The sequence below is a fragment of the Acomys russatus genome, chromosome 5, assembly GCF_903995435.1.
Source record: "Acomys russatus chromosome 5, mAcoRus1.1, whole genome shotgun sequence".
NCBI lineage: Eukaryota > Metazoa > Chordata > Mammalia > Rodentia > Muridae > Acomys > Acomys russatus.
This window is the reverse complement of record NC_067141.1, coordinates 1,604,695-1,631,846: the sequence shown is the minus strand read 5'-3', so window position 1 is coordinate 1,631,846 and position 27,152 is coordinate 1,604,695. Positions and strand designations below refer to the sequence as shown.

At 43.3% G+C, this 27,152-nt stretch overlaps 2 protein-coding genes across 3 annotated transcripts in view; one reads left to right on the top strand and one right to left on the bottom strand.

Annotated features, from left to right (window-relative positions):
- Positions 1-3,938: 3,938 nt before the first annotated feature.
- The window catches only part of Mettl9 (methyltransferase like 9), a 44,411-nt gene continuing 21,197 nt past the window's right edge, over positions 3,939-27,152 (bottom strand). Inside the window, exons 4-5 of one of the 2 annotated variants that reach the window (XM_051145159.1) lie at positions 24,787-24,971; positions 3,939-4,670 (exon numbers count right to left, since the gene is read on the bottom strand). In XM_051145159.1, the coding sequence (XP_051001116.1) occupies positions 4,468-4,670; positions 24,787-24,971 (388 nt within the window). In that variant the 3' untranslated portion in view covers positions 3,939-4,467. Of the gene's footprint in view, positions 4,674-24,786; positions 24,972-27,152 lie in introns of both variants that reach the window. The other variant, XM_051145158.1, reaches the window with a different exon arrangement.
- On the top strand, positions 6,252-14,093 carry Igsf6 (immunoglobulin superfamily member 6). Its single transcript, XM_051145160.1, has 5 exons — positions 6,252-6,318; positions 10,026-10,385; positions 12,205-12,308; positions 12,880-12,930; positions 13,243-14,093. Exons 1-5 carry the CDS (start codon positions 6,252-6,254, stop codon positions 13,477-13,479), a joined length of 819 nt encoding a protein of 272 aa, XP_051001117.1. The 3' UTR covers positions 13,480-14,093.

Genomic DNA, 27,152 nt, shown 5'->3' with positions numbered 1-27,152 from the left:
TTAAGGACAGTCTCATGGCCCTGGCCACTTCAAACTCACCCCTGGGGGAGGGCTGGGGACTCACAGACACTTAAACACAATGTTCCAGCCAAGGCAGTGGCACAAAGCTGCAGTCCCTCTGCTCAAGAAGCTGAACCAGGATCACTGCGTACTCTTCGGTTTGAGACCAGCCTGGCGACGTAGCAAGACCCCCAGCTCAAAATTAAATCAATATCATGTCAAATCCTAATCAAGGTGTCTGCTAACAGCATGTAGGCATTCTATCTGTTCCTACTTATGTTCTAGAACTGAAATGCAGACAGGCAGTGTTATGTCACTGTTTTGCAGGTATTCAAAGTAACTTTAAAATGACTTTATAATGAAAGCATTAATTCATCTGAATGGAACACAGTGACTTTCAAACCCAGAGGGACTCTTAAATTCTAGTTATGTAATAATATTCTCCCAATTTTCCAGCGAAGTCTAAGATTTCATAGAGAGAAAGGAATCTGTTGTTTGGGGTACCAGAAGATATTTACAAAGAGTACTTTATGAAAAAACGAAGCCAAATGCCCCAAACTGAACTATGAAAGTATGATGCATTAATCACTAGGGAGTGAGAACCAAACAGTGTCACCTCATACACATTAGGTGGCTCCTATCTAAATAAATAATGGCAATGGCGTGGAGAAATTGCGACTCTTGTGCACTGTTGGTGGGAATATAAAATGGTTTCATCACTGTAGTTTCTTTAAAAAACCTAAAACTAGAATGAATTACAATAGGACCCAGCAGTTCCACTTTTGGTATCTGCTCCCAAAACCTGAAAGGAGTCTTGAAGAAGCATTTATACTTTAATGTTCCCAGCAGCATGGTCCACAACAGCTGAAATATGGAAGCACTCCGATTATCTATCGGTAGAGAAATGCATACGCAGAATGTGGTTATGCCCATACAAGGGGATAGTATTGTCTTAAAAAGGAAATTCTGAAACATGGTATAAATATGGCTGCAACTTCATATATGCTAAGTGAAATATGCCAGTCACACACACCATACACACACAAAACAAAAAACTCACCACCAACAACAGCAACAAAAACTTTATGATTCTATATATGCAAAGAACCTAGAAACAGAGTTGGCTATTTAATACGTAGGGTTCTAGAAGTGTTCTAGAGCCAAATGAGAGAAAAGATCATACTGTAATGGCTACACCTAACAAAATGGCTGGTGGTTAATCTGTTACATGTATTTGACTGCATTAAAAAAAAATGGAAAAGAAGAAAATCAAATGACATTCTATTCAGTGAGCACTGGCTGCTCTTGAGAGGACCTGGGCTCAGTTCCCAGCACCCAAAGAACAGCTCACAGTAGAGTGGAACTCCAGTTCTAGAAGACCTGGAACCCTCTTCTGCCCTCCACCAGCACCGGGTGCACATGCCAGCACACATAAACATGCAGGCAAAGCACTCATAAGCATGAAATAAAAATAATTCTTTGAAAAACAAAACAAAAACTAGCTGATGGGGTGGGACTTCCTGAATGGAAACTGAGTAAAGGAAAAAGCCCATAAGAAAAAGTAGTGAAACCCCAACAGCCTTGAACATGAGATGGGCCCACCGAATAGCAGCACTAGGGCCAACTAGATGACTGTTAAATCAGATAAAACTCTCATTTTTACAAACCTAGAATTAGTCCCGTCAGTTTACCTTTAAAATGGTTTAAAATTAAGACGCTTCTAGAATTTTAGAATTCCTACCTGGAAGAACAGATAGACTGAACTAATAAAGCGAAATGCAGATGTGTACAGCTGCAAGCCTGTCACAGCCTCGTAGCCAGTGTCTCATTGACCACTAGTTACAAGAGACCTTAGAATCCCAGGCAACATACTGTTTAATTCCAGGGTGTTTCATTCCCGTCTGCATCAGAAGTATGTCTTCGGGTAGATATAATATGAACTTCTTCCATTATGTTGTATTGTGTATGCACACACTCATGTGTCTATTTGGGTGTACGGGTACATTTGTGGGTGTGTGCGCTGAGGTCCAAGGCAGACTTCTGGTAGCTTCTTCAGTTGCATTCCACTCTATATACTGAGACAGGAGCTTTCAGTGAACCTGTGGCTCACTGTTTCAGTTAACCGGGGTAGCCACTTTGCTCCAGGGACGTCTGGCTCCCAGATGCTGGAATTTCAAGTTCTCCGCGACTACCCAGGGACCTAAATTCCAGTCCTCATGCCTGCTCAACAAACAACTCAGCTACCTGCCAACCCGTTACATCGTTGCTACATGGACTCTTAAGCTTGTGGGGTGCCAAGCCTGACTTCTATACAATCCTAATGACATATTCTGAAGACAGAGCTTCACAGAGAGGCTGGAAACATCAAGCGCTCATTTATTTCCCAGTCCAGCTTACTATTATAAGTTGGCTATACAAAACAAGAAAAAAAAAAAAAAAAAAAAAGCCTGCTGACAATTCAAACAGGATGGGGGAAAATACAGTATCACTTGTAATGACCTCACCCAAAGGGGAAATGACTGGGGACATTGTGTCCTCTCCCCTCCCTTCTCTGTAATCAATGCTCTCAACACTCCAGGGGTTTTGAAGGCAGGTGCAGGGCACCAGGAATCCCAGGTGCAAGTTGTTTTCTTTCTCCACTTACCTTTAGGGTCAACTGGCAAACCTGCCTGACCACAGATGGGGCTCTTCTTGGTTTTTCAAACACAACCTTCACTGGGTCTGGAGCACTTACACCAGGTATGGTGTACTCAAGGCAGCATTGTTTTACTTGGAGAGAAAAGCATGATTCCATGCAGGTGGACCACTGCCATACAGTAAGCAACACCGCCACCTGGTGGCCAGCAGTCACAACACAGCCAGCAAGACTTCCCAGATGAGATAGGAAATGCATGGGCATCTGGTTTCTAAGCCACAAAATAGCATTTTAAATAAACTGGTCTTCAGAGAACCTCCAATTTTCCTGAGAAATTGTCTTTAAAATACGTATACACAAGTGCTTTCTATGCTTTTCTACAGTCTTTCCTCAATAGACCTCAACTTCAAAGACAGGAGCTCCTTTGAAGCTACCTGCCTCTGAATAGCCTTCCCCGGTTTGACAGGATTAAAGAGCAGCCCCTAATGATGCCAGCTAGGTAAAGAAGCAAGTCTCCACTGCAAAAGAAGTATGTTAGGGCTGCTCCACTCCTATGTTCACTATCTAGGACTCCATCTATACTTCATTTACCTGAAGTCCTAGAAAAAAATATAACACACCACGAACAACTGTGAATCAACCACAAACCCATTGTATGACTACACAGCAACAGTTGCGGGCTGCTGAGGTGGAGCTGGGGGGATGCTGCTCCTAATGAACACCCTGTCGCTTTTGCCATGTGAACAGGAGATGAGCACCTGGATAACACACTGTGACTACGTCACTAACAATGTCACTGCTCTGACTACTGGAACTTTTATGTTCTGGGTTAATGTCCACAATTACTGATATTGCTAATGAGGTCTCTCCTATCACCATGTTTCTGGGTTTATTGGAGGTACCCTGGATTCTAGCATGTATTTTATATGGCCTTCAGTAAACATCCTTATTCTCAGTTAAGGATTTGAAGATAAGCCAGATTCTGGGAAGAAAGCATATGAAGAAGTTGAATAAACACGTCAGGCTGCATCTTGTCAGTCAATGCAATGGACTGCTTCAATCCTTAGAACATGAGGAAGTCTAGGAAAACAAAGCTGTGGGAGAGGCTGGCCAGAAGCAGGTGTTTCACAACACTGAGGAAGGTGCTGCTTGGAATACTGTATCCCAATAAGGCTGGTCATTTTAGAGGTGTCACACTGTCTGGGGTTCTCCACAAGCTGCGTTCTCCGGAGCCTGCCTACCTTGCTCTGCCTGCACGTTGCAGGCCATGCTCCTACTGGGCATTCCTGAAGGCAAAGCTGCACAGAACGCAAGGAGGGTGAGAGTCATCTCCAAAAACGTTTATTAGCATGATTAAAAACATTTTTTGAATAGTAACAGAAGGAGTTTCTAAACATGAAAGAGTTATCAGTGGCTCTACCTTATAACCAATATCTGGAATTGAATGAACAGCTTTATTGCCAGTCTTCATTTATTAAAAACAATCCATTTATCGGTTCCATGACATCATGACTATTGCTTTGTCTGGAAGTGAGTCCTAAGCAATTAAGTATAAAAAATATCTTCCATCATAATTGGAGAGTGACCTGCATTGGAGCGTGACTCTGAGTAACGAGTTGATTGATTAAAAATACACAAAGAGTTGGGTTTTCTTTTAAAAACACTCCTTTACACACTACAAAGAAAGAATTAGTATTTTGGCTTTTTAAATTCCTACATGATACTGAGAATGGCAGTCCCCGGAGGTCCCCTCCCCCCACATCACTGGACGCATCCCCTCTTCTGCAGGGCAGATTCCAGGAGTGACTCTGAAGACTTCGGCCTCCACATGTTTATACTGGTCTGAGAACAAAAACAGCGTCGTCCAGAACGTAGTAGTCATTGTACATGTCGCCTTCACACAGGTATGGCAGTCTAGTGAAAGCTTCGATGGCAAAGCCAGCTTTCCTGAACACCTCGGGCAGGCTATTTACTTGTTCTTCCCAATTCTGTCCCTTGATTTCCAAAATTTCTGATGGTTTCTCCCACTTGCCACCTACTAGAACAAATAAAAACATTAAGTTAGATCCTTGAACAAATGACTCACTAGAAGAGGAAAGGAGAGGGAGAGCTAGAGTTCCAGGTACCAATGTGAGATGCGCCGTGTCTCAACGGTTCTCCACACTCTTCAAGGCAGGTAGGCACATCCTGGAAAGAGTGACAGAACTTGTTCAAAGCAATGCTCCCATGCTACCCGCATCCATGGCCTACACTGATAGAGCCTCTTTTGTGACTCAGAAAAATAGCCAGCAATAATGAAATATGCTGTCAGAATAACCACTAGTATTTCAAAGAAGGTTTTGGACAGTACAAGAATCACATGCATAAAAACACTTAGGCTCCTGTCTAGAGTTGCCTAGATGAAAATTAATAGGTTCATGGGGAATTTTAGTTCACAGAAATACACGAGCTCTACAAGAGAAGCTGACCCATTCTCTTAAGTCATCTGCCAATCACTTCCAAATGTACGTGTATTAGGAGCCTGGGGTGTGGGAAGCAGGCAACCTCATGCTCCCTACTCTGACTGTACACAGACGAAACCAAGAGCACATTTGGATGTGGGGTGCTCCTAGAGGCTGTGGTGACATGCCACTAAACACAGAGTGAAGGTTCTGATGCTAAGGAGATCTACCACCAGCAGGTGACAGTACACAGGGAACAGGGGAAAGACTGCATTCTCTTTTCCGTGGCCAGCACTGCACGCTCTTTTCGGTGGCCAGGACTGCATTCTCTCCTGGACAGGAAAGTTAATTCATGGTGGGAGGGGATGCTGTTCTGGCCTTGCTTGCAACAGCAAACTGGTGCAGCACCTTAGTCTGTTGTCAAGACTGGGACAAGAAGCTGGTGACCCAGAAGGAAATGAGGCACTGACATCAAGGGGCTAGGGAGGTGGACTGATTAGTGGGTGCTAGAGAGGCCTGCAGCACCCAGTGCCCAGCATCAGAGCAGGGTCACAGCAGGACTCAAGTTCCTCCTGACTTTTGAGTTCACATGGTTTCCAGGCCTTCCAAAACTCCAGGAGCCATTTCAAATCCTGGTAACAAGTCTTTTTGCTGGATCAGCCTGAGTTAGTTCCTGCTACTTACAAAGAACCATCTGACTAGTAGGGGCTGGGAACAGTAAGGAGTCTTTGAGTTCAAGTCAGATGCACATGTTCAACAGCAGCTGTGTACTTGTGGTCACTGGTTTTTTCCCAGGCCTACAGAAAACACGGTCTCCTACTGCTGCTCAGGTTGAGAGGCATTCAACAGCAAACCATACCAACAAGAACACTCTGAAAATGTCAGGTACTGCCTGAGAACCACATGACTTTCTGGAACACAGCTGGGAGTAAAGCACGCTTCCACAGAGAACATGAAATGTCTACAATTTCTAATAGACACACATACTTAGAAACATGCTCCAGACTGAAATCTCAACTTTAAATGGTAAAACTTATTACAAACCATGTTTACACAATTTCTAAAAGTTCCTGTTTGCGCTTGCTTAATCCAAGTTCCTCTCTTTACTTCTTCCTTTCTGAAAAAGGAAAGGAAGGCCACCCTCCCGAGGGCACACCCAGCACATGCACAGAGAGATGAGCCCTGTGAGCAGGAGCAAGATCGGCCTCCAGCTAGAAATCAGCCTGATCCTGTTTCATATCGGTAAGAAGGGTCGGTTTTTTTTTATCCTTTTCTCTATTTCGTTACATGAATTGCTGCTTCCCACCTAATGTATGTACACTTTAAGCTCGTACCAGATAGTCTAAGGTGCACGGCACTACAGTAAGGCAGTGGTTTTCTTCTTCCACACAGAACTAGGTAATAAAGCACTGCTGGCCGGGAGTGGTGGCGCACACCTTTAATCCCAGCACTCAGGAGGCAGAGGTAGGTGAATCACTGTGAGTTCGAGGCCAGCCTGGTCTACAGTGTGAGTCTAGGACAGCCCAGGCTACACAGAGAGACCCTGTCTCGGGGGGAGGCGGGGGAAGAGCTTCACACTAGCCCTTTCGTTGCTGCGCGGCTCTGAGCACATCTCAGCAAACAGAGCCTGCTCAGGACCTCACGCGCTAGTCACCAACAGTCTGTCCTACACAGGCAAGCTCTGGACTACTGCACGCTGTGCAGTATTTGCTTGAAACTCCCATAGGACAATGTTTCTGAAGGGTGAAAAGAACTTAGTTTTAACGCTGCTGTAACTTGTAGAGAAAAGCCACCCAATAATGTAACTAACCTTCAATTCTGCCTTGTACCTATTCTAGCGCTGTAACAGTTATTTCTTTCATCATAGTTTAAATAATCTCAGCTTTACTCACAAGATTGCGGGGCAGAAATGAAGCCAAAGTTGTTGAAATTAATCTTTTTTCTCATCTGTAAAGAAATACAAGGTAGAGCTAGCCTAGTGGTAGGCCACTTGCCTAGCATACACAAGGCTCTGGTCCAGTCTCCAGCACACACAAGAAACAGACCGGAGAATAGCGGAGGAAGGGGAGGCAGGGAAAGGGAGGAGAGATGAGTTATATCAAAATGTTAACAGTGGCTCTTCTGGCTAAAGAAAAGTGGTGCTGTCTTGTACTGTTCTATTGTCTGCAATGAATATACACTACTTTTGTTCACTGTTTTAGCCGGAGGTAAAGAAAAATTTTATCTTTCCAGATCTATTATGAAATGTTGGCAGATATAATAATAAAGGAGTAAACAGATGTGATAGTGCAGAGAGATGGACAAGACTGAGTAAGCCCAGGCGGTGCTGGGATCTGCTGCATCTGTTTGACATTTTCCATAATAATAAATGTTGGGCAGGACAGTGGTGTGTAACTTTAATCCCAGCACTCAGGAGGCAGAGGCAGGCAAATCTCTAAGTTCCAGGCTAGCCTGGTCTACAGAGCAAGTTTCAGGATAGCCAGGGCTACACAGAGAAACCCTGTCTTAAAAACAACAACAACAACAATAATAAAAGTAATATTGGAGCTTGGGAGATTAACTCAGTAAAGTCCTTGCTGCGTAAGCAGAGGGACCTACATGTGATTTCTAAAACCCATGTAAAAAAAAGTCAGGCCTGGTGGCACACACTTAAAATCTGAGTGATGACGAGGCAGGGCTGGACAGATCCCCCAGGCTCACTAGCCAGCCCAGCCTACTCAGCCACTGAGACTCTCTGTGTAAAAACAAAAGTAAAATAACTCTGAAGCACACAGCTGAGGCGGTCCTCTGGCCTACACACACACCTGCACACTCATGCCTACATGGCCACACTGGAACAGGCAGGCAGACAGACACAGCAGCCACAAAATAAGCTTAAGGTATCCAAAACTAAGTTCTTACTTATTTTCTAAGTTTTCAAAAAAGAGTAGGTTGATTTTATTTCCTCCACCAAGCTAAACTTTCAACATTTTCAGTGGAAACTGATTTAAAACAAAAAACGAAAAGAACCTAAAAATTCCTAAAAGAAAAACTTCACAGGAGAGGGCTCTGGTGAGACACTATCCAGACTTCTCTTTTTCACTAGTGTTGCTCAACTGGAGGGGGAGGGTACAGCACTGTCCCCTCCCAGGCCTGCTTGGTTTCTCCCACCCTGAGACTGAGAGAGGAAACTCCTAAGTTGCAAGTGCTTCTTACAGTGTTAAAAGTTGGCTTTACTTCTACAATCTTCACCTGAAAGCAAGCCACCTGAGACCGGGGCTCTGTCTGCAGTGTTGGAACGACAGGACAGTGCATTTCAAATCTGTAGAGCAGCCTCTGGACTTCTAAGGCAGAGCAGGGCTGCAGTTCGCAGACTAGCCTGAGCCCACTCCCTGGGGCTGGGCCTCCTGGTACACAGGAAGCCAGGTGGTACTCCCCGCTGACTGACTCCTCTCAGCAAGTCAGCACAGAGCCTCCTCAGCTTACCTCAAAGCACACAATACTCAAAAAGAAAAACAAGAACAGACTCCCCCAAATGCGGTGACTAACCTTACTGCCTTTGCTGCTCTGGGTGGGAACCTGCAGAAGAAAATGTTAAGTGAAAAAGAGCCATAGCCCCTAGTCAGTGGCTCTCAACTTGTGAGTCACACCCTTTGGGGTCAATTATCAGGTACCCTGCTTATTTACAGCTGATTCACAACAGGTATGAAGTAGCAGTGAAATGACTTTATGGTTGGGGTAACCACAGCATGAGGCTTGCAACATTAGGAAGGTTTAGAACCACTGCTAAATTAATATAACCAACAGTGGACTTGGATTTTAAAAAAAGACAGGGTTTCTCTGTGTATCCCTGGCTGTCCTGGACTCCCTTTGTAGACCAGGCTGGCCTCAACTCATGAAGATCCACCCGCCTCTGCCTCCCAAGTGCTGGGATTACAGGTGTGTGCCACCACCGCCCAGAGGATATTTCCCTCCATTCTCAGGAGCAGTAGGATGAGTAAAACCACTTAGACCATTATTTTGAGACCATATGGCCAATACAACTAGGCAGAAGTTGAACTAAAAACTCACATAAATTCGCCTCTGCTTCACCCAATACTACGTTGTATATGGTGCTCCTTGCTCCAAAGGGCTTATGGGGACTTCCTATTAAGAAGCACCTGAATGACTTTTCAGCATCCTATCTGGGCTAGAAGGTGAAGGTGCAAACTCAAGCCTGAAGCACCTCCACAGATGGAGAATAGCAACAGCAGGGGCAGCAATACTGTGGCCTTGGTGTCATCACATTTGACTCTACAATAACTGCTTGAGGGAGCAACATCCCCACCATGGCAGGAACTCATGCAGCACTCAGAACTACAATCACAGAAATAGACTCCAACTCCAGTCTGTATTCTCTTTGTTACTGTACAGTAACTAACGCACAGCGGACTCCCTCCCTGGCCTCAGCTCTACAGCAGTCAGGGAAGCCATGAGCTGAGCCAGGGCTCTATTTTTTCAGAGATACATCCTTCCTGTCATCCTAATTCCCAAATGGACACAGATTCATCTCTAGGCAGCCCAGGCCAAAAGGCAAAACATCTGCCAGTGCTCATGTGCTCATGTGCTCATGTGCTCAATCACACCCACAGCAACGGGTGCACATGAGGACATTCAAGATTACAAGGGTGGCCTGAAACCAAGGGAATGCTCGTCAGCACTGAGTGTCCTTCTGGCTTCAGGTACACTACCTCTAACAACCACACTGATCCCACAAGAACCTCTGCGGTTATCCTCACTTAGCCAAATGGCATGCCAATGACCATGAGGAAAGACAGCAGCAATGAGTTAGCACAGGTAAGGGCCCCTGTTGTCTTTACAGTCTTGCTTTCAATGGGAACAGGACAAAAAACAGACTGACTGGTCCCTGGCCCAACAGTGACAAACAGCAGCAACAGCAAAGCCCTCAATATGCATGTGCTTCCTCACAGGTGTGGTGGGCGCCTGTACAGTCTCTGTGCTGCAGCCAGGCTACCTAGAGGTGGACTACACTTCTGAGACTGTCACCATGGAATGCACCTTTTCCACAACTGAATGTTCTTCAAAGCAACCAAGAAGCCTGTGGTTTCGCTGTGGGACTCACCAGCCTGAGGCTCTGTGCTTGGATGGATGCAGAAATGAGGCAGACAAGTTCACAGTGAAAGAAATCCTGGACCAGAACCAAGTCTTCCTCACTGTCAACAGGGTGTCTCCAAATGACAGTGCAATTTACATCTGTGGAATAGCATTTCCTCACGAAGTGACACCGAGAGCTAAACAGACCGGAAACGGGACAACACTGGTGGTAAGAGGTCAGTCCAAAGAGCTACATCACATTTTTGTTAAGATGTATATTAGTTTCATGATTATATGAAGCCTTCTTCTGAATTTTTGTTGTTGCTTATGTTGTTCGCTTTTTTTTTTTTTTTTTTTTCCTTTAAAAGAAATCAAGTCTTGCTATCTATTGTTCTAGGCTGGCTTTGAACTCTTGCTCTAAGCTCTCCTCTTCCCTCAGCTTCCCAAAGAGCTGGTGCTACAGGCATGTGCTACCACACTCTGTTTGAAATGTCTTTATCTTAGACTACTCAAGGGAAAGGCTTGGTGACATCGCTGGTGTTTAGGTAGGTCTGAATCCTGCATTTGAGTGAGGGATTGTCAGGGATCTCTTCAGGAAGCCAGAGTCGATAGTTGTTCTTCCCTGAAATCCAGGCATAATGACAATGGCCAAGGATCTACTGTTGGCTTCCCTCCAAATTTATGTTTAATTCTCTTCATTTTTTTCTGAGTCCAATTTATTGGTCATTTCTGCTGCGCTTACAGAGTGATGCTCTAGGTGATGCGATGGCTAACCGGTTTCTAAGAAAGCTGTAAAACACACAGGACACTGCAGCATAAAGAGGAGTGGCTGCTCAGCTGTCAGGAGTAAGTCTGCAGATGGAGAGAAAACTGGGAAGGTCTACCATTGCCTCCGCATCTGTGGATACTAGATGGAGTCAGTCAAGGAGGTTCTGGAAACTGGCAGCTTGTGTCAAGATAATGCCCAGGCTAACATACTATACTGCCAGATTTATATTATAATTTGTGCTTGTAAGATAAGAGTTTATGGATCTGAGCAAAATGTTGCGATGTTTTACAAACAAACAAAAAAAAAAATGTGCATTATATAAACTGAGTCCATATGGGATATTTAGCTAAAACTATAGGTTAATAGAAAATAATTTTATATAACTGTTCCTTGTGTTTTACATAATCAGTACTGAAAAGCACACATGGTACTTAATCGCCCCTTTGAACACAGGTCACTTCCTGCCCAAAAGGAGAATTCAGAATATGAAAATGGTTTCAGTATCTCTCCTTGGAGAGCTTCACTAGTGGAAGCACATGTCACACAGAGCAGCCACCGTTAAAGCAAGGAGCTGGCTCTCCACTCCTCAATAGACAGCCTCCTCCAGTTTCTACCAGGCAGCACCAGTTAGCTTTTAACAGCCACACCAACAAATACACAAGAAAATATCTGCACTGAGCCAGCAGAGTTCGTGACTCTCGTTCATCACTTCTAACCAAAGAAAATGTAAATGCCTGTGTGTTTAAGTAATGTTTCTAAAAAGTAATTCTTGGGCTGGATGTAGCTCAGTAGCAGAAAGAAGGCTTACGCATGTGTGAGGCACTAGGTTCAATCAGCAGTATGGTACTGTAAGAACGTTGGAAAAAAGAAAAATTAAAACATAGGTCAGTCTTAGCACCACAACATATTCAACTCAGTTTGTCTGTCTGAGATAGCCTCACTGTCCTGGAACCTACTATGTAAAGTAGAGTAGCCCCAAACTCAGAGCCCATCTGCTTCTGTTTTGCAAGTGTCGTGGTGTGAGCCATCATGCTTGGCTCTTCAACTTAATTTTTTTATGTTTTAATGTTATGGAGAAGCATTTCTGGTCTAACACATTTAAAGCCCATTGAGCTGACTCTATCACGTTCTTGAGCACCTTCTACTCATGGGGCCCCAGGGAGACGTTGTTGGGATGGGTGAGCACAGCAAGTTCAGGCTCCGCCTCTAATGTAGCTTAAGTGACTCTCATAGACATCTGCAGAAATATGCGTCTACAGTGACTGGTCCTTTCTGTTTCCATGAAGAAAGTCTTCTCGGCAGGCATGTGCACAGTCTCCTGATAGTACTCTTAACACTGCTCTCTGTCTACACCATCGGGGTGTGTGTGATCTTCATAGTCTTCTTCAAAGTAAGTCTAATATTCTCATCTTGAATGTTACCAGAAAGAGGGTATTTTCATTTGTCTGCCTCAGAAACAGCTGGTCCAGCAACTACCTGGCTCACAACTTCAGGGGCCTCCACGTCAGAGGCTGAAGTCACTTTGAGCCTTCACCACTGAGACTATTAATGAGAGACAACATTCACAGTGTTTCTTCTTTAAAGCCCAGACTGGGGGATTAAGCCCCTGTATTGGCTTTCTACTGCAAGGGTGAGGACTGGGGAGGGGAGAGGTTTCTATTATCTAGGAAAACCTGAAGAACAATCTTTAAGAGCAGAAATAGTTAATGAAGACACTAGAAGTTGCCTTAAAATATTCAAGATCTAAATATCTCTGGTCTGTATATAAGTTAAAAAGTTGAGGTATAAATACTTACTAGGATTTATTTGTATGTTATAAATAAGCATCTACTGAAGTTTTAAACAAAACCACCTAAGATGTTATGAAGTTACCTCATGTGTGTCACTCCAACCCTGTGCCAGCTAATCCCTCTCTCAGCATAAGATCACAAAATGCTCACAGATTGTCTTATTCCTGGCAGTTAAAACCCAACAGCCCAAGAAGCAGAGACACCAAAGAAGACTCTCAAAAGGTACTGCTAGAACTTGTGTTTTCACACCGCTGTGGGTGGGAACCAGTTCAAACATAAACTGTGTTAGGAGGCCCAGAAAACAACACAGTAACTTCTACCCTGGAGGCTTCCATTCCCTGTTAGGGATCCATAGCCAGTATCTGGGGAGGACGCTGCCATCTGTATCTGACAGCTTTCAGCCATAAATTCTACTGAATGCACTCAGAGCTCAGGAGCTAATTGTGTGGCTGTGGAGGGGTCCCATTGCTGAGCCCCCTGCAATAAGGTAGAGCTCATCCTCCTGAAAAATACACCTTCCCTTTTATTTTGCAGATGAGTGCTCGGCGTATCTTTCGGGAAATCGCTCAAGAATTATACCATAGGAGATATGTGGAAACAAGTCAACAACCTGTAAGTATAAAACAGTACCTATCACTGAAAAGAATATGCTGCCAACAAGCTGTCAATAATAACTTTTCCTTTAGAAAACACTCAAAGTGTGCTTATCAGAGAACCTGTTCCGCAAAAAGCATGGCAAATATTTTCAACAGTCAGAGGCCTCCTTATTAGTGATGTGAAACTGTTTTAAGGACAGGCAAGGGGCTTTTATCGACTAGGAACTACTTCATACTACACCCAGTGAGCAGTAGGCCCAGAGTCAGTGCTACATACCTGTGTCTTTTTAAGTCACTTGTTACCAATAAAGGAAAAACAACTTTGCTAATAATACAAATGCAGCATTTTGCTAGCTGTAGGGCTAAGGCGCTGTAGACAGAATGGTCTGGACAACTTCCAGACATAGTGCCTCTCAGCCAGGCAGGATTCCCAAGGGAATGTTGCCTTAAGGAGATCTGGTCCCACAATGCATGGCACAGATGCTAAGCATTCTGACAACGTACACAGAGAACTGATGACTAGGAGAGAAAAAAACTACAACAGGATGATGACTATAAAGTGTGATTTCCCCCACGCACACCCTTTGAAGATGAGATGATGGAAGAGTTACCCAATCTGTAAGAGCTTTCCATGGACCAGAGGTGTAGCTCCACAGCAAAGCACTTGCCCAATATTCATTAAGGCCTGGGTTCCATCCCCAGCATCAGTTTTACATATAAAAATCTAACCCTTTTAACCAAAAGAGAGTATCATCCACATAGTTAACCCATCCCGTGTGACATAAAAAGCATAAAAACAAAAACCTGTTCGCACTTTTTCCCATTAAAGCTAGGGTTTATTTTATCTTACTTTTTAAAAGAGTCTCCCTGTGTAGTTCTAGCTAGATGGGAAGTTGCTATGTAGACCAGGCTGGCCTGAAACTCACAGACACGCCTGCCTCTGGCTCCAGGGTGCTTTTTCAACAAAAGCAAAAAAAACCAAAAAAAAAAAAAAAAAAACCAAAAAAAAAAAAAAAAAAAAAAAAAAAAGTAAGCACTCTGAAAGACGATTAGAACTAAGAACTTTAAAGCACCACGCCAAAGATCTGACAACAGCCTCCAGACAGAGTTTATTTTAGTTCCCATCCTACTCTAAAGGAAAAATAAATAAATAAATAAATAAATAAAGTGAGACAAATGTGGTGGTGTGCACCTTGATCCCAGCACTTGGGAAGCAGAGCCTGTCTACATAGCAACTTGCAAGCTAGACTTATACAGTGAGACACTGTTCTTTAAGAAAGAAAAAATGGTAAGCAGACTTTCAGAATAACTGGAAAAGTGACAATGTGCATAGAAGTCACCCCAGCACTTGGGAGGTTAGGGCTCAAGGCCAGCTTGGGCTGCACAGCAAGACCCTGAACCCTATTTCAGAAACAAAACCAAGATGAGAATGAATGGTCACGTACACCTGTAATCTCAGCACTCAGTGGGTCAAAGCTCAGTGTTGTCCTTGACTACACAACAAGTTCAAAGTCAGTCTGGGGCTGCATGATAGCCTGTCTCAAAAGACCACACACCACCAAAACAAAGGGTGGGAGGGGAAGGCCCTCGTGTAAAAAGGAAATTCAAACTACTCATGTACTGTACACACGTACATGTGCCCTCGCATGTGTGTATGCAAGCACATGTGTGCACACATAACACACATACCCAAAAAATGATTCAAAGTGTACACTAGACCAAATTTGTGTGGTTACAAAGTAGCTCCTATGTAGCTGTAGGATGACAGCGCTGGTTACATAACCTTAAACTCAGCTCACTGTTTCCTGTCACAGGAGACAGACGGCACCTACGAAAACAGAAGAGCACTCCCCAGCCCTGGAAGACCATAGATGTGCTTACTTCTTACTTAAACCACTCACAGTGCAACTCCAGCATCTACGGCAGTGTGAATGGACACAAACCAATTAAAACGGCACCACAGAGAGTGGGGTATAGCTCAATTGGCGGAGTGCGTGTCTAGGAGGCACAAAGCCCTGGGTTTGATGCACAGCACCACATAAACTCAGCAGCAGGACACAAGCCTGTGACCCCAACGTTGTGAAGGTGGTATAAAGAGGGTCAGAAGTTCAAGGTCACCTCTGATTATAGGAAAAATCTCAAAAACAACCACCACCACCAAAAGAAAAGACAAGTGGAGGAGACAGCAGCCAGCCCAGAAGGGAGAGCAGAAGTAGCTGTCACTAACAGTAACTACAAAATATGAACGCCTCAAGAAAATCCAACTGGAGGATCTCTTTCTCTAATTTTCCAGGCACAGTCTAAGGAGCCTAATTAAAAAACAAACACAAACACAAACACACACACACACACACACACACCCCACCACCACCACCAAAAAAACAAAAACAAAAACCTTCATCTTATCAGTCTTTTAAAATCGTTATCATGTGTATCCTGTCAGTTCACCCAACATCCTAGGTGAGGGATCCCAACAGCTGGGATAAGGCCTAAAGTCACCCAGTCTCAGCTCTGATAGGGGATAAATAGCTTCCTAAGTTGTGGAAATGATGAAACCACCAGAACCAAGTGAGAGGGGCAAAAGGAATGAGGAGAAGGCCAAGTTCTGAGTAAGAGAAATTCATTGTAAAAATGATTTCTTCTGATACTGTAAAAGAGCAGTGGGCAATGCAGTCTCTTGCTGAGGTATGCAAAGCAGCTTAGGTTGTACTACCAACCAAATCAAGACTAAAAGAGACACTAGAAGAATATTAACAGAGAAACCTAAAGCAGATCAGAAAATGCCTCAGAACAAGTGCACACACCTGACTCTGAATGTCAGCCTGCTACCAAAGAACTGCAGACCCAAGGAGGGTCAGGGCCATGCACTTTTCGGGCCTGGTACAGAAAGGTCCTCACTATCTTAATAAGAGGTGACACAAGCCAGGAATGGTGACAAATGCCTTTAATCCCAGTACTTAGGAGGCCGAGGCGGGTGTATCTCTGTGAGTCTGAGGCCAGCTGGTCTACAAAGCCAGTTCCTGGATAGTCAGGCTGTTACACGTTGACACACTGTCTCAGAGAAAACAAAAGGAGGTGGATGAGGGAGTCTGACATGGATTGTTCTTTGAACATAAAGCATCAACTTTATATGCACTGCTCACTAATTCGAACACAGTGTATCATCTCAGTACAATGGCTTCTAAACAAGTACTAAATGGCACACACTCTTCTTAAAATATGACACACACTCTTCTTAAAATACAAATCCAGTCTTCACACACTTCTAAGTCTCTCTGGAAAGAGTCTGACACTGGTGGCTCCAATCAGTGCAATCCTGATAATGTGTGTCCCAAAAACTGGAGAGGAAGGAGCAGGTAACCTCATTTTATTTGTGTACACACACACAATCTCTATGTATAGAATATACACATGCATATGTATGTTTGCAATTTACACACACAAAAGGAATAAAAACAGTGGCACACACAGCAGTATTTTGGTTGGCTTGTTTGCTGTTTGAAATTTTTATTTTATTTTTTATTTATGTGTATGATGTGTCTGTGTCTGTGCACATGTGTGCAAGGACATCAGCTCCTCTGATGCTGGACATACAGGTGGTTGTGATCTGTCCAATGTGAGTGATGGGAAGAAACGGCACTCTCAACCACTGCGCCATCCCCCCAGCCCCCTCCCTCCCTTTCTGATGCACAGCCTCATGTCGCCTATGAACTCTTCATCTTTCTGCCTCCACACTCCAAAACGAACCTCCTATGAACTCCAAGAGGCAAACCCCTCCCTGTAAAACTAGCAGCTTAGGCAAAATAAATGAACTTCTGCATGAGGTGGCAGAAAAGGGGCATGTACTAGATCCATGTAGGAGAGCAGAGTACTGGATGCATGTACCACTTACTGCTGCTGTCAGTGTCTGTGTTCTGATATTGTTCCCAGGAAACACTTCTCTAATGTATTAGGACTGCATTCTAATATGTGTGTGCTGAAGGATGAATGCAAGAACTGCCTCAAAGGTGGCTTTAGATTAAAATTTGGAAGGTATTTTCAGAAGAAGGACTTGTATCTTCGATGTCACACACAATAGGGCCCAATCAATACTCGCTGAGCACTTGGCTACTCTGCACTCTGTGTTTGGCTTACAATGAACCTGCTCTGCCCCAAGCCCCATGAAATCTGCATCTTCATGCTTTTACATGCATTCTTGTGAGTTTGCAACATACTATGAAGACAGCTCAATAGAAAAGAACAAGGCCCGGGGTTCAACCCCAGCACTGTAAAAACAAAGACAACAAGCACAGCAGCCCAGTGCCGTGCACACAAAGCCTCCCTAGTCCCAGTTAGTGATGTTGCCTTCTCTAGCCCCACAGCACTATGCCCTGTCTCTTACTACATCATCCCGACACTGCCTATCACAGCTACAGCCTGTACTGCTGTCCACTTATCTTTGTATTTCCACTGCCTGGCTCTTCCCAGCACATAGTAGGCCTTCAAATACCTTTGTATGAATACAACTGAACAACAATTTTAAAACTTCTTGCACTTCAACTGAGATGAGAAACACTCGCCCGCCAACCCCTTCACTGACACTTCTCCAGAGGCTCCTGGCTGAACCCTGAACACCCAGAAAAATTTCCCTGTTAAAAAAGACTAAATTGGGGCTGGAGAGATGGCTCAGTGGCTAAGAACACTGTCTGTTCTTCTAGAGGTCGTGAGTTCAATTCCCAGCAACTACATGGTGGTTCAACTACCTACAATGTGATCTGATGCCTTCTTCTGGCATGCAAGTGTACATGCAGATAGAATACTCAAATACATAAAAATAAATAATTATTTAAAAAAAAAAAAAAAAGACTAAACTGTACCCTCCCACAACTGGAGTCTCCCATGACAGTGAAGACGCTGTAGGCCTTGTGGTTTCAGAACAGCAGAAATGTCTTTTTCAGAGTTCTGGAGGCTGAAGTGGAATCAAAATGGTCACTATGAGCTCTAATGAGGTCCCTCCTCCAAACTGCTGAAGGCGGAGTGCAGGCTCTGGGGCCTTTAGCAAAAGACACACACCTCACAAACCCTGTCACCTCTCAAAGGGCCCACCTCCTGGCACAATGGTGAGAGGCTTAACACAGAAAAGGCAAATGCACCCAGAAGTCTTCTCTCTATAGTCTCTACCCTGATTTGCCCGCCAAGATATGCCAATGGGATTTTCAAATGCATTGATTCCAATTTCACCTCTGTGGGAATCTCAACCCTGTGAGCAATAGGAATCTAGCCGTGGAAGCACACAACGCAATGGAAAGCACACTCTGAGTCAGCTATAGTGCAGAACGAAGCCTTCAGATTCTGACGCTTTCCTTATGAGTTTAAGGCAGACTAAAAGGTGCAAATACTTCTGTCTGAGGAACTATGAACAAGTATGATCAATAAAGTCCCAAATAAAAACACAGTTAAAAAAAAAAAAAAAAGGACAGACTAGAATAAATCTAGCATGGATCAAGTACCAAAATCCAGACCCATACAGTCAGTCACTGTTCAATACATGTCTTAACCCTCATAACAAACTCCAAGGTTGCTATTAGCCACTCTGGCTAGGTGAGGCTCTCAGATTAATGAGAGGCCATGCTAACCCATATTTCAAATTCAAACTGGGGTTAGTTCTCTGATACTAAGCTCTTCCACAAAACAGACTGGGAGTCCTGCTTATTTCTCTCTGCGTGAGAGTTTTCGGCTGAATGTCTGACTAGGCATAATGGGCATACCTATAAATCCTAGCACTTAGGAAGCAGAGGCAGGACGACAAACATAAATTTGAGACCAGCCCAAGCTACATAGCAAGTTTCCGGCCAACCAAGACTATATAGCAGGACACAATAACGATAACAACAGCAGCAGCAGCAACAGTCTAATTTAATCAGACCAGGACCTTATAAAGACAGTCACTAACAGGTTATTCCTCAAAAGCACAGGCCTAAACACTTTCAAAGAATAATTCTAAAATTTCCAAGGAATTGGGCTAAAGAGATGGTTCAGAGGTTAAGGGCACTGACTGTTCTTCCAGAGGACCTGAGTTCAATTCCCAGCAACCACATAGTGGCTCACAATCATCTGTAATGTGATCTGTTGCCCTCTTCTGGCCTGCAGGTGTACATGCAGGCAAAGCACTGTATACATAATGGTAAATAAATAAACCTCTATTTAAAAAAAAAAAAATTCCAAGGAATAAAACAGAGCATAACATTTCTAATTACTTTCTACAAAATCAGCAAGACAATGATATAAAGGCAGAATAACATAAATCAGCTGTAAGTAACTACTTATCAATAGTATTAATGCTGTCCATGAGGCACTGTGCTTACCTCTAATCTTATCTCTTCAGAAGTTAAGAGAGGATATCCGAGTTCAAGGCTAGCCTGAACAACCTCGTGAGACACTATCTCAAATAAACACTAAGGGACATGGGGGTGGGGGGGCGCGGGTGCAGAGAGACTGGAGAGATGTTCAGAGCCGTTACCGCACTAACAGGGATAGGACTGTGCTTCTCAGCACCCATGTAACACAGCTAGCTCCTTGGGAATCCACTGGCTTCTTTTTTCTTTTAATTTTATTAATTTATTCAGATTACAACTCAATTGTTACCCCATCACTTGTATCCTCCCATTCCTCCCTCCTTCCCGCTTTCACCCTATTCCCCTCCCATAGATCTATGTACCGAGGGGAACCTCCTCCCCCACTATATGGTCATAGGCTATTAAGTCTCATCTTGGTAGCCTACTTATTCTTTCTTTGAGTGCCACCAGACTTCCCCACCAAGGGGAGGTGGTCAAATATGATGCACCAGAGTTCATGTCAAAGTCAGTCCCCGCTCTCCATATAATCATGGAGAATGTCCTGTCCATTGAGTAGATCAGAGTAGGGGTTCAATGTTTACTACTTGTATTGTCCTTGGTTAGTGCCATAGTTTGCGCAGAGCCCCCTGGGCCCCAATCCACCCATCACAATGCTCTTCTTGTAGGTTTCTAGGGCACTCTGGGTCCTTCTATTTCCCCATCTCCTATATTTCTCTTACCTAGAGTCTCAGTAGGATGTCCTCACATCTATCCCAATCTCCTGGTAAGTGAAGACTTTCATGGGACATGCCTTTTGGGCCAGTGCCCAATTATAAGTGATTATATACCATGTAAGTCTTTCTGCTTCTGGGTTAACTCACTCAGTATGATCATCTCTAGTCCCATCCATTTGTCCACAAATTTTGGGATTTCCTTGTTTTTATCTACCAGCTTCTCAAAAACCTACACTCACATATCCCAACGCATGTACATAAATCAGTTTTTAAAAAGTGGGAGCCAGTAAGATGGCTCAGAGCGTAAAGGTGCTTGCAGCCAAGCTTAACGACCTCAATTCCTGGGACCTACATGGTGGAAGCAGAGAATCATGTCCCACAAGTTGGCCTCTGCTCTCCACATATGTATCTCCCAACACACACACAAAGAAGCAAATAAAGCAATGTAAAAATGTTAAAGGGCCGGAGATACACTTCAGTGTACAGCACCCGTGTAGCACATATAAGACTGTGGGTGTAATCTCTAGCACTGCTTTAAAAAAAAAAGGTAGTAATAATAGCATTCGTGAAATTTTCAGTTAGAATGTTTAATGTTTACAAATACAACCCAGTGCTACACTAAATGAAAATGGTAGAAGACTGAAGTGCCAGCGTGCCACTGTCTGAAAGAGGCCTCCCAGTGGAAAGAGGGTGTCTTTAGTATGATCATCTCCAGAGACGCTGAACACTCAGATACAAAACACAGTATTAACTCCTAGATTTGTACACTCTTACACAGAGTTGTCAAAAACATATCAACCAGCCGGGCGTGGTGGTGCATGACTTTAATCCCAGCACTCAGGAGGCAGAGGCAGGCAGATCTCTGGGACTTCAAGGCCAGCCTGGTCTACAAAGAGAGTCCACGACAGCCAGGGCTGTTACACAGGAAAACATACATACATATATCAACCAGGGCTGGAGACATGGCTGAGCAGTTAAGATCATGGACTGCTCTTCCAGAGGACCTGGGTTCAATTCCCAGCGCCCACATAGCAGTACACAGCTGTCTATAACTCCTATAGTAGGGGATCTGACTCCCTCAAACATGCAGGCACTGTACATAAAATGAAAATAAGTGAATTAATTTTTAAAAAGTATCAACTAAACAGTGATCTAAAGCAATAACAATCCTACTTAACAGCCCACTCAGAGCATCCACTCCATGTCACAGTCAGGTCCTATGAATCAGTCTGAGCCAGCTCAGCACACCAATGCTTACATTCAGGTAATGACACGTGTAGTACTAAGATGTGTTCCTAGATATATTTAAGAGAAAAGGCATCTGAAGTATTCCTAACGGCTTCTACCTGCATACAGGTAGAGTAACATTTGAAGCACGATTAAAGTGATCTAAAAATACAAAGGGACTGGAGGAAAAAAAAAGAGATTTTTCACTACATACCCTTTTGCAAACAGCCTGAACAATTTTACCATGAGTAATTTTGCATAAAATTATTATTTTAACCAATTAATCATGTGCTTAAATCTTCATTTATCAACCTAATTCTCCTTAATTACATCCTTTTCTCTGGATAGGCCTTACCTGATTACCAACCGCTAAGGAAGACTAGGTGACGGAACCAAGTAAACAGGCTAAAAAGAAACACAGGAGACTGCTTTTTCCAAGTTAGTCTAAACAACAAAATTGTTCTTAAATACATGACACTGACCGTACACCCCCCTCCCCAAACACCCTGAATAACCATCTCACCTATAACTGTTTTTGTTGTTGTTAAAATATTAATTAGCCATCAGGCTAAGCACACTCGGCACCTCACACAAGCCCACTCTGTGCCCTGCGGTCTCCTGGCCTCACAGTTTCCCGTGGAAATCATCAGGATCTAATTAGAGACTTGAAGAGAGGAAGCAGCAACAGCAGCAACAGAGTGCACCAGACAATCTGCAGAAGTTACAGGTCAATAAAGGTCACCCTAGCAACAAAGCTTTGTCTCAGGTTTGTAATGTGTCACAGGCCACTCCTCAGAGTCCACAGGCGGCTCTGGACACCCACAATCAAGGAGCTTGTTCTCAGCCCTAACTGAAGACTGTTCTCTTGTTTAGCTTGACTTCCTTTCAATTCTTCTTGTCAGAAACACAAGGAAATGAAATTTGTGGTTAGATTGATGTTTCTTCCTCCTGCTTTTCCACCTCCTGCTATGCCAGGAAGTAGCATTTAAGTTTTAGCATGCGGTTGCCCAACAGGACACAGGAAGCCAGATCCTTACAACGCAATGAGTAGTGAGTACAATGCAGAGATAGAGCCAATGCTTAACCACAGAGAATGGCACTGCAGCAAGGTCAGATCAGAGGACACTTACTGGGTCTTTTCACTGTGTAACACACATACGATATAATACATATATCACATTTAAAGCAGGGTAAAAAGCCATTCAACAATAGGAATGTAATGTACAAGACGTAAGATCGAAGAGAGGGCATTTAGTCCATCCATTTCCTCCCTGCCCTCCCATGTCTACAGTTTTCCATCTTTAAGCCTGGTATGTTCATAAGCACCTGTGGCCCACTTCCTGAGAGGCAGAAGAAGGAAAAAGACCAGGAGTTCAAGCCATCTTGAGTTACACAGCAAGTTCCTAAGACCCTGCCTCAAAAAAAAAAAAAAGAAAGAAAGAAAGAAAGAAAGAAAGAAAGAAAGAAAATGAAAAAAAAAAAAAGAAAAAAAAAAGAAAGAACTGGGATGGGGAGATGACTCAGTAGGTAACATGCTTGCATGAGACCTGAGTTCAGATGCCTAGCACCCACAGAAGAGATGGGTGTGGCATCGTGGAACTGTAATTTCAGCGGGGTGCAAACAGGCAGCTATCTGGGGCTTGCTGTCCAACCAGTCCAGCCGTAAAGCTGGAGTTCCAGGTCCAATGAGACCTTGTCTCACGAAGCAAAGATGAAGAGCAACAGACAACTCATGTCAACCTCCTCTGTGCACGCACGCACGCACACAGGTGAAGGGGGTAGATTTCCTATTCCTGTTTTCCCTACTAATGACAAAACCCTTTATTATTTAGTAAATGCACAGACAAGCACTGAGTAGGGAGGGAGGGCCTGTCTCGGTGCCACTGTAGCCCCAGCACAAGGGAAGTTGAAACACAAGGATCATGACCAAGCCAGCTGAAGCTACAGGGACCTGTCTCCAAAAACAAACAAGCAAATGAGAAATAATGAGGAAAAAGGAAAGAAAAAAGGAAGGACTGTGACTCTGGGTGAAAAACAAGGAAAAGAAGAGATTTAAGGAGCAAGCACACACACAGTAATATAAATCCACAGTATTCCACAATTACAGAAAACAGGAACATTATTCATTAAAATATGGATTTCCATAATATTTAGTGACTCTAACCCTTACAAAATACCAAGGAATTCCTTTAAAATATCTGCAAGTACTTGAGAGCTGAGGAAATGTCCAATTGGGCATTGCAATTAGAAAAGTAGGAGGTACAGAAATAGCTTGAGTGGTAGAGTGTTTGCCAAACAGCAGGAAGCTGTGAGATCAATCTACCACCACATAAATCCTAGCGCTGGAGAGGTGGAGACAGGAGGATCAAAACTTCAAGTTCTGCTTTGCTACATAGTAAGTCTGAGGCCATCGTGGGCTACATGAGACTGTCTCAGGGAAAAAAAAGAACTAAAAACTTTAAAAATATTAACATATATAACAAGTAGTTGTATATTAATATACATTAACTTATCAAACAGAGGACAGAATTAAAGCCATAATCTTCAAGATGACTTAAAGTACAAACCACAGCAGCTTAAAGTATGAATGACTGTGACACTAAGTTCAGTGAGGGTCAGAAGTTATACTGAACATAACTGCCAGGAAAGAACCCATCTCTTCCAGTACAGTCTTTAATCAGTATTGCTGAAGAGGAGCACCATTCATTTACAAAATCATACTACAAGGGTTGGAGAAACGAATGGCTTCAAGGTGAAGGGCATGTACCCAAGTTCAGCTCCCAGCACTCATGCAGGGCTCCAGTCCCAGAGGATCTGGTACTACCTTCTAGCTTCTGCAGATGCTGTGCTCTCATGCACAACTATACACACAGACAATCCTAAAAATAATAAAATTAATTTTTAATCTTCAAAAGTGAACATTCATCATTTTTAGAGCCTGGGACAAGAATCACAAAATGTAAAACAAAACAGCCATGACATTTAGCAAATATCTACTAGCAGATTAAAAGATACAATTTACTGCTTGACTTGGCTTATAAGCCACTAAGTGGTTCAAGCTCCATTGAAAGCCAGAGAGGACAGATACAAATGTACTGTACACAGCACAAATACAGAAACACGAGGCTATGCTTAGTTGTTTATAACATAACATCACAAATACCAATAGACAGGCATTCTGAGAAGAGTTGGCCTGCCTATACTTACCGTTTTCCACATAGGGATGAAAGGGCAAAACTAAAGCAAGGATGACCCTGCCTTGTGTGGGCTCCAAGACACTTCTGATATCTTTTAACAATGTCAGGGGTTGATCACAGCGATCCAGCAGATTTAAGCAGCTGATGACATCATACTGGAACCCTGTATTTTGCCATTCATTAATACCAAGCACTCTGGGGGGGAAAAAAAAAGAACTTGGTTAATATTTCTCCCGTTTAGAGATAGCTTTAAAAATAACAAGATGAGGAAGGAGTCGTGATGCAAGCCTTACCCCCAGGACTCGGGAGGCAGACACGGGTAGACCTCTGAATCTGAGACCTGCCTGGTCTACATAGTGAGTTCCTAGACGACAGCCAGAGCTACATAGCGAGACTCTTGTCTTGAAAAGATATAAAGCAAAAACTAAGATGCCAATTAATAAACTAAGCTTTGTTTTCTAAATCAATGTAGATTCAAACTATGTACCTATAATTTATATGTGCAATTATACAAAGGACAAGTAAGGGGGAAAAGGCAACTGTAGAGGCCAGAAGTAAATCTTGGGTGTTGTTTCTCAGATGCCACCCACTTTCAATTTTCCTGAAACTCAATAATTAGGCTATGCAGGCCAGTGGGCCCTAGGGATTCTCCTGATCTGTCTCCCCAGTGCTAGGATTATAAGTCCATGCCACTACATTTAGCTTTTTCACATGGGTACTGGGCACTGCATTTAAATCCTCACGCTTGCATGCCAAACACTGTACTAAGTTAGATCCCCAGTCCATATTTTGTCTTATAGCATTCCTTTCTGTCTTTCTTTCCTTCCTTTCTTTCTTTTTAAATTTGGTTTTTGAGCTGGTATACTGCTATGTGGCTTTGGCTGGCCTCCAACTCCTTCTTCTGCCTCCCAGCACTGAGATTACAGGTATGCTCCACGATGCCTGGTTGGTATTTTACGTCTCTGAGTACAACAATAAGTAACACAAACCACTCAGGTGTATCTTCTTTTCAATCTGTGTTTTTGTAAAATTAAGGCCTACTCCAAACAAGTATATAACAAACCAAGAAAGCAGGCAGTTCCTGTGCTGTACAGGTGTCTGTCTGCACTAAATACCTCCTGAAACAGTTGTGGCCTTAGCGCTTCAGAAGCACTTTGTCACTGTGAGACTGCTGTGTGATGAAATCAGGAGCTGGATTCAACTCGTCACACAAGTGCTTCAGAACAGAGTCTACTGTGCAGACTGCCTTCAGGAGACAATGTCATCAGTTCTACTGTGAAGCAATGGAAGAAGCTGTATAGAAATACTTGTATAACGCTTTAACAGTACATATTAGATAAAGACCAATCCTCTTCGGTCTGCAACAGAAGAGAAGCAGACACAAAGCAGCACGCTTCCCTAAGATGACTTCTTACTCAATCCACCTCAGAGCAGCCACAGACAAGGCAGAGTGGGCTTGTGTGAGGTGCCGAGTGTGCTTAGCCTGATGGCTAATTAATATTTTAACAACAACAAAAACAGTTATAGGTGAGATGGTTATTCAGGGTGTTTGGGGGGGGGGGCGTATGGTCAGTGTCATGTATTTAAGAACAATTTTGTTGTTTAGACTAACTTGGAAAAAGCAGTCTCCTGTGTTTCTTTTTAGCCTGTTTACTTGGTTCCGTCACCTAGTCTTCCTTAGCGGTTGGTAATCAGGTAAGGCCTATCCAGAGAAAAGGATGTAATTAAGGAGGATTAGGTTGATAAATGAAAATTTAAGCACATGATTAATTGGTTAAAATAATAATTTTATGCAAAATTACTCATGGTAAAATTGTTCAGGCTGTTTGCAAAAGGATATGTAGTGAAAAATCTCTTTTTTTTTTTTTCTCCAGTCCCTTTGTATTTTTAGGAATTTTAGAAAACAGAAAAACACTCTCTGAAGCAAAATTTAGAAAGTGTTAACGTTGGGAGAGTAAAATTTGTGCTGACAGCAGGTCAATCTCATCCTTACTTCATTTCTTAAAGTTCCGTTTATAAACCCAGTTCCATTCTTTAAGCTGTACTAGTAGCTGCACTAGTAAGGTGCTGGAATTTTTCCTATTATGACAAGATGAAAAGTGTCTTGAGCAAGTTCACAATGTAGCACAGAAATTAGAACTTGGAGGCCCTCCTAGCATGTTGTTCAGGTGAAGGACTCTGGCCCTCGCCATTTAAGGTGAGGGAAACCATGACAACTCTCCTTAAAGAAGGCCTGCCAGGCTACGCAGCTAAGCATGACCGACATCCATGCACTTCAGCCTCTAACATCTTTCCATTAAGAAAAGTAAATGAAGAGGCTGTTACTCTCCCTCCCAGACCACTGTAAGCATTGTTTTTAGTTCTTATTACATTTAT